At 41.4% G+C, this 8,014-nt stretch overlaps 1 protein-coding gene across 1 annotated transcript; it reads left to right on the plus strand.

Annotated features, from left to right (window-relative positions):
* Window positions 1-332: 332 nt before the first annotated feature.
* LOC145336220 (elongation factor 1-alpha 1-like) lies at window positions 333-7,277 on the plus strand. Its single transcript, XM_080181734.1, has 7 exons — window positions 333-476; window positions 2,191-2,370; window positions 3,432-3,728; window positions 4,591-4,741; window positions 4,825-5,081; window positions 6,249-6,483; window positions 7,156-7,277. The coding sequence occupies exons 1-7, from the start codon at window positions 333-335 to the stop codon at window positions 7,275-7,277; spliced, it is 1,386 nt and encodes a 461-aa protein (XP_080037860.1).
* Window positions 7,278-8,014: the final 737 nt, after the last annotated feature.

Genomic DNA, 8,014 nt, shown 5'->3' on the forward strand with positions numbered 1-8,014 from the left:
GGGCTGGGGTGTGCTGTGGATCCTGATAGTCACATTTTGGTTTGATGTTTTGGGTTTCCTTTGGACTTTGGTTTCTGTTCGGGCCGTTTCCCGCCCCCGCCCCCGCCCCCGCCCCCTTCCTTTTTGGGGGGCTGCGCCTTTTAATTTGTCCCTAAGTTAATTTGAGTTAGTTTTGCTCGTTTGGCCAACAATACAGAGCCTAATTGAGCCCAATTTGTTTGTTCATTCTATTCAGGTGATGTGAGGGCCAAGAAACATCTGATATAAATGCTGCTCTTGGTAGTAATGTTATTTTTTTTTTTGGGTATTGCATTCTCTGAGTTACCACCACCATGGGTAAAGAGAAAATTCACATTAATATTGTGGTTATTGGCCATGTGGATTCTGGTAAATCTACTACCACTGGTCACTTGATCTACAAGTGTGGTGGTATTGACAAGAGAACTATTGAAAAATTTGAGAAAGAAGCTGCTGAGGTAAACGTGAATTTTGTTTTTAATTAAAATTCTATCTCTGATAGAGTTGTAGTAATTAAAGACTGATACTGAAAAAAAGCTTTCTCTGGTTGTAATGGTTAGTATGCTTGATTTGTGAGGCTGTATGTTTCCTCTTTAAACAGTTGGATTTGAAGTTTAATATTTTTATGGTCTACTTGTTGTAAACAAAAAGACACTGTGAAATCCTGAAAATACTTATTTTGGCATTTATGTCTTTATATATTTTGTCTTTATTGCTTGGGCAATGGACTATACATTCCATATGTGTAAATAATGAATGTTGTGTGGAAGTCTGAGATTTAAGTTGTGTTTTAGTCACCAATTTTTTTTTTGATTTAATTTATTATTATGTGTATTAGCATACACCGAAAAATATTATTTCTTGCATGCTATGCAGATAAAGCATACTCTTCAAGCAACTTAATGCAACAGAGGTCTATTCAAAAGTCTGATGGTAGCAGGGAAGAAGTTGTTCTCGAATCAGTTGGTACATGACCAAGACTTTTGTATCTTCCCAACAGGAAAAGATGGAAATGAGAATGGTGTGGAGTCCTTAACTATGCTGGCTGCTTTGCTGAAGCAGCAGGAAATGTAGGCAGTTTTGCATTATAAAGGAGTTACTTCAATTGTAGTTTGTTGTCCAGGGCTGTAATTGGAGTCCCCATAGTTTAATTCAGGCTAACTCTAGCCTTCGTGAATTTGAGCTGTTGAGAGAATACACTTCCCCTTCTCATGACTCTTTTAACCAAGGTAATTCTACTTTCTCTCCCCTCGTGCTGGTCTTGATGACAAAATCTTCAAGTTACTGATTTTAATGTTCCCCCTCAATCGCAAGTTGTCTTTTACTAAAATGTATTTATTAGTTGAAGTTCAGTTTGGACAGTCATCCCCTATGGTTCCACACTGTGTGCCCATCCTGTACATTCCCATGCCAGAGATAGCTCTGCACTGTCAGCCTGCTCATTGCAAGTCAGATGTATGAAATTTTAATGACTGTTCACTTAACAATGCAGCCAGAGTCTTTGACAAATATAGCTCATGGCATGCCATGCTTTCCTTTCCTTTATAGCTTGTATGCATGTGATCACAACTAAAATTGCTAAGTGATGTAGCTATTAACAGCCATACTTGGCTAAATCCTATATTCTGGTACTGTTGAATACTAATCAGTTGACTCATGTCAATTTACCAATGGTGCCCCTCAGCTTGGGACTCCAGTGAATGAATCTCTTCTTCCATAATATGGATACATCAGTGTTGGACTGGGATGGGCACAGTAAGGACTCTGTCAATACCAGGTTGAGCATAGGCATGGATCAAGGGTGGAGGAGGAAAAGCACATTAAGATGGCGGCAGTGTGGGCTCGTTGGGCCGAAGGGCCTGTTTCCTGTGCTGTGTTCTTTGTTCCAAGTTTATTTGGTATCACAAGCTTTTGGACCATTGCTGTTTCATCAGGTGAATGAAGGTGAGATGAAGGAGCAGCACGCTGAAAGCTTGTGAAAACAAACCTGTTGGACTTTAACCTTGTGTTGTGAGACTTCTTATTTCATTCATAATGGACTTGGGTGGGGTGGGGGGGAGAAATATCAACTCTTAAGGAAATGCTCAAATGCAGGTTTGGAAAACCTGAAGTGCTACATGTAGATGCATGTGGGGGCTGAGTGTTATTTAGACTCTTTCTTCCGTCTTACAGATGGGAAAAGGCTCCTTCAAGTATGCCTGGGTGCTGGATAAGCTGAAGGCTGAGAGGGAGCGAGGTATAACTATTGATATTTCCCTGTGGAAGTTTGAAACTACCAAATACTATATCACCATCATTGATGCACCCGGACACAGGGACTTCATAAAGAACATGATCACTGGTACCTCCCAGGTAAGCTTGCAGAAAGTCATCGTGTTTTAGTGTACAAATGAGCCTTGAGCTTTCTAAATATCTATGTTTTGGGGGTGGGGTGCAAAAAGCAAATTGTTCATTGCAATTATTTTAATTTTTGAATCATTAATCTAGTGACAAAAGTCAGATGTCCACAACTTGGTTACCCTTTCATCCACCACACCTTCCAAAGAACTTTGCTAACTGACAAGTCCCTTGTGTCAATAGTGATATAGATTGCTAAGTGTTCCCCTCCCTCCTTTTACAGCCTTCAACCAATTCATAATTGCTCTCATCTCTCTGAAAACCAGTTTTAAGTTTGAATTCTTTTGACTTCCTCAGTTCAATCTGCTGCTCTGTACAACTCCTATCCTGCAATGGAACTAATTTTATTATTGATGACTAAAGGCATGGGAATAGTTTCATAGAATTCCCTACAGTGCAGAAGGAGGCCATTTGGCCCATCAAATCTCCACTGACACAACTACAACTCCACCTATATCATACCCCTATGCACTTGCCCTAGCTAGTCCCCCTAAGGGGCAATTTTGCATGGCCTAGCCACCTAACCAGCACCACTTCGGGTAGTGGGAAGAAACTGGGGTAACTGGAGGATGTGCAAGGTCCACAGTGACCCAAGCCAGGAATTGAACTTGGGTCCCTGGTGCCACCCCAAAAAGTGTTTTTCCTTCCCTGAAGGGGACTAGTGAACCTGATGTGCTTTATGATGACCATCATTACTGAGACTAGCTTTACATTCCAGATTCATTAATTGAATTCAAATTCCACCATGCTGAGATTTGAACCCAGATCATTAGCCTGGGCTTCTGGATTACTAGTCCAGTGACACCTTTTTTGGGGTTTTTCAGCTTTTGAGTTTGTGGATCCTTTTCATACTATAAGCAGATGCTCCTTTCTTCAAAGGACAATCTGTATTCTTGACATAATCTGATAGTGCCAAACTATCTTGAATGTGAATCCTCCTTTTGGTCCAGCACCATTATTCAGTCCAATGGCTAAGTGTTTTAATAATGTCTAACTGCATTCAAATATGTTGTCAGGCTGACTGTGCTGTGTTGATTGTGGCTGCTGGTGTTGGTGAATTTGAGGCTGGCATTTCAAAGAATGGACAGACCAGGGAGCATGCACTCCTGGCTTTCACCTTGGGAGTCAAACAGCTCATCGTTGGAGTCAACAAGATGGATTCCACAGAGCCCAACTTCAGCAGCAAGAGATATGAAGAAATTGTGAAAGAAGTGAGCACTTATGTCAAGAAAATTGGCTACAATCCTGCGGCAGTGGCCTTTGTACCAATTTCTGGATGGCATGGAGACAACATGCTGGAACCCAGCAAAAACGTAAGTGACATTTTCACTTTTGGCTGATTTGGAAACAGTTGTGTGCATTATCTTAAATTTGAGAAGTAAACATCTGACTCTGCCTAGTATTTACAACCCAACAAGCTCATGTTCATTTGTTTGGGTATCTAACATCTTTACATCCTATTCCTTTATGTAGCAGGATAGATCAACTGGCTATACCTGCAAGGGTAGATACCCTCTATCAACTTGCTGAGCAATAGACTTTAACAATGTTAAGTTTTAAATGAACATGGTCTCTTTAGAAGGCAACTGGGGCTAACTATCCTACAATTGTATACTTCTGTTTGGTACTTGTCTTTCTGCAAATTTCCTCCTACTTTTAAGTTGTTGCAAAATTAATAAATAGATTCCATCAGTTATGTTGCCAAATGGCCTTCTGCACTGTAGGGATTCTATCAATGAGAGCTTAATGAATACATTCTTGCAGCATTAAGCAAGGTTGGCATTTGCTTGCTGACTGACCTGGGAGTAAATTAGGATGTTGGTTGGCTTGATTCTCCTTGGTTTAAAATAATCCAATCCCTTAAAGAGTTACTTTCACTTGTGGGATGTGGGGGGTCACTAGCTAGACCAGTATTTATTCCCCATCCCTTGTCACTGGATCAAATTACTGTGACTATGAAGCAAAGAGCATTTCCAAGTCAGGATGGTGAATAGTGACTAGAACAAATGTATCTCTACATTTTACATTAAGAATCCCTTTGTAGGGTTCAAATGCATTCTCATCAGAAATGAAACACTTTGCACCTTTCAAAACTTGGGTCTGTTAATTCTTCATGTCAGTCCATCATCTTGATTTTGGATGTGCTGTGTATCTAATATCTATCGTTGTTTATAGATGCCTTGGTTCAAAGGTTGGAAAATGGAACGTAAGGAAGGCAATGCTACAGGTACCACCCTCTTAGAAGCTCTAGATGCTATCCTCCCACCAACACGTCCCACAGACAAGCCCCTTCGCCTTCCCCTGCAAGATGTCTATAAGATTGGAGGTGAGTTCACATTTCTCATCTGTATATACAAGTCAATGTATTTCAAGAGTTAGAATTTAACTTTCAACCTCAAATCTATTCAGGGATTGGTACTGTGCCAGTGGGCAGAGTAGAGACAGGAACCCTGAAGGCTGGCATGGTGGTGACCTTTGCTCCTGTCAACCTTTCCACTGAAGTGAAATCTGTTGAAATGCACCATGAGGCTCTAGCAGAAGCAATGCCTGGGGACAACATTGGGTTCAATGTCAAGAACATATCAATAAAAGATATTCGACGTGGAAATGTGACTGGAGACAGCAAGAATGATCCACCTGTGGAATCTGGAAGCTTCACAGCCCAGGTGAGCCAGCAGGCCATGATTTGGCCTCACATATCCTCCATGCTGGTAGTCAGCAACCAATTGTAGTAATCTTGTAACCTAAATAGGAGAGCTGGAGTAGACCAGATGGCTCTAGCTGATCATTGACTCCATGTTCCTGCCCACTCCCCATAAACTCAACTCAAAAATGGGGCAGCACAGTGGTTAGTATTGTGGCCTCCGTGCCAGAGGCATGGGAGAATGTGCATACTCCATACAGTGATGGGGAATTGAACCCATGTTTCAGACTGTGTGGGAGGAGACTCTCCCAAACATGTGCTGGTTAGATGCATTAGCCATGTTAAATTTTCCCTGTGTACCTGAACAGGTGCTGGAGTGTGGTGCCTAGGGGATTTTCACTACACTAATCCTTTAAATTCCCAAGGGTGAAAATATGCACATTCCAAGGCATTGTCCAAATCTCTCTGCCATCAGTAATCTTGGTGGCAAGTAATGAAAACCTTGTTCAGGTGGATTGTAAAGAAGTATCCTAGAGAGGGTATGTCAGAATAAGTGCATCCCCATCCGCTAATAATTTGTACAAGACTCAAAATGGAGTGATTTGAGCTGTACTATTGGAAATGAGACAAAGCATGGCTTTTGTGGGTGGGAACTGCTGACAAACTGGCTCTTGGTCAAAGGTTAAGATCTTCTGCTTCAAGTAAACAAAATTAATATTCATCTACTCCCAATTCTGGCTAGTAAGTTGTTTTTTAGTCAAGTCTTGTGTTAAAACTGAAATGAAGTTACTGTGAAAATCACTTAGTCACCACATTCTGGCATCTGTTCAAGTCCATGCACCTAACCAACTGGTCTTTCAGACTGATGTCTGTGTGTTTCCTCCAATGTGCAAACTCCACACAGACAGTAACCAAGCTGGGATTTGAACCCAGGTCCCTGATGCTGCAAGGCAGTAGTGCTTACCACTGTGTGCCATTGTAACTTGGTACATGCACTGTATTGGCATTAATGTAAATCTTACTGAATCTAGTATGTACCAGAAATGGCTCAGTTGAATCTTGTGTACTAGCTTGGATTTGATACCCCTTTATTTTAAAATAAACACATGACTGATGTAAATACAAGGTGACCAGCTGTAGGAAGAATATTTTGTGCTCCAATTGCTGACTCTACTGCTTTGATTCCCAGGTGATCATTCTGAATCACCCAGGGCAGATCAATGCTGGCTACTCACCTGTACTAGATTGCCACACTGCACACATCGCCTGCAAATTCTCTGAACTGAAGCAGAAGATTGACCGTCGATCTGGTAAGAAACTGGAAGACGACCCAAAGAGTTTGAAATCAGGAGATGCTGGCATTGTTGTGATGATTCCTGGGAAGCCTATGTGTGTGGAAACCTTCTCTGCATACCCTCCACTTGGTGAGAATGACTTTTTTCTTCACCCTCTAGTTCTGTATCTCCCTCTTCCTACCCATAAGCACAAATTAGCTGATTTGGCAAGACTTGTACCTGAAACTTATTCATAGTGGTTACAGCACAGAAGGAGACCACTTGGTCCACTATCAGTGCTAGCCCTCTGAAGGAGCAATTCACTTGGTGCCAATCTAAATTTTTCAGACATCACTTTCACTACTTTTTGCTTGTACTCCAGATCCTAACCACCACTGCATAACACTACTTTCCTCCTCCATTATTTTGAATATCTACCTTTTTGATTCCTCATCCTTGGTTGCGATCTTTACAATGGGTGGGAATAGTGACGACTTAGTTTCTGGAAACTGATTGAAACCAGTGAGTTGGCACTGCTGTCTCAGTTCCAGGGACCCAGGTTCAACAAATGACTGTAGATTTTCCACTCCCCCCCCCCCCCCCCCCCCCCAAAGGTGTGCAGGATTGGCTGGGCTGAATTGCCCCTTGGGTTCAATGGATTAGCCATTCTTTACAGAGAAGGCCTGGGTAAAATGCATTTCCCAAGTCAGTGCAGACTCAATGGGCCGAATGGCCTATCAAGATTCTAATCTTTAAACTATAGTAACTGGCTTTTGCTACTGTGGCTTTTCGTCTGAGAAATTCACAAACTTTGTGTTGCAGGTCGTTTTGCAGTGCGGGACATGAGGCAGACGGTTGCAGTTGGTGTAATCAAGGCAGTAGATAAGAAAACGGCTGTAGCTGGTAAAGTGACAAAGTCAGCTGTAAAAGCCATGAAGAAATGAACCCAAATTGTAATCTGTTTGAGACTAGATGTGCAATAAAGTCACTAACATCAATGTTTGGCTTGTATTTGTTATTTGAGTCTTGTCTCTAAACCTGGGGTGTTGGATTTCTCTTGGACTAACATTTCTCAATCATCATCCTTTTAATCTGCTGACCTGTTGTGATTCCTTGTACTACGTTGCCATTAAAGGCTTGCATTCATTAACCTTTAAATCCAGGTTCATTAATAGTAAAGATGTACTTGTACCTGTCCTGGATTTTTGCTTCCTATAGTTGTGCAGTTGGTTCTGTTGTCATCGCTCAGCCTTTCCTTGAGTAAATGTTCCAGGTTTGGCTGTCCAGCAGCAACTGTTGGCTTTCTACCAAATAGCAGCAGGTTTCAAATACTTTGCCACCTACTGAGGTGACTTTTCTCTCCCTGGAATTCATTGGCATTGTGGTAGAAAACTTAAACCTGACAACATGTTTAATGAGCTCTGGTTTCCATGTGTATAAGTGTTTTCACCTGGTTGGAGCATGAAAGAACTGACTTGGGTCTTGTGCCATCAAATACATCAACTAAATTATTTTTATCAGGTAAATTGATTCTGATGTAAAATTTTAGGAACCATATGTATTTAAAAATAGGATATGTGACACCTTTTTCTGAAATTCCTCTTAAAGGGTCACACAACCCTATAGTCCAACAGGTTTATTTGAAATTGCAAGCACTTGGAGCACTGCTCCTTCACCTGAA

Source organism: Carcharhinus amblyrhynchos, chromosome 3 (genome assembly GCF_965287045.1).
Source record: "Carcharhinus amblyrhynchos chromosome 3, sCarAmb.v2.hapA, whole genome shotgun sequence".
NCBI classification, from domain to species: Eukaryota; Metazoa; Chordata; class Chondrichthyes; order Carcharhiniformes; family Carcharhinidae; genus Carcharhinus; species Carcharhinus amblyrhynchos.

Excerpts from the sequence above, each read along its gene's own strand:
- LOC145336220 (XM_080181734.1), top strand. The coding sequence starts at position 333 with ATGGGTAAAGAGAAAATTCACATTAATATTGTGGTTATTGGCCATGTG. Across the intron at positions 3,729-4,590 it reads TGCTGGAACCCAGCAAAAAC|ATGCCTTGGTTCAAAGGTTG; the intron begins GTAAGTGACATT and ends CGTTGTTTATAG. Across the intron at positions 6,484-7,155 it reads CTCTGCATACCCTCCACTTG|GTCGTTTTGCAGTGCGGGAC; the intron begins GTGAGAATGACT and ends TTTGTGTTGCAG.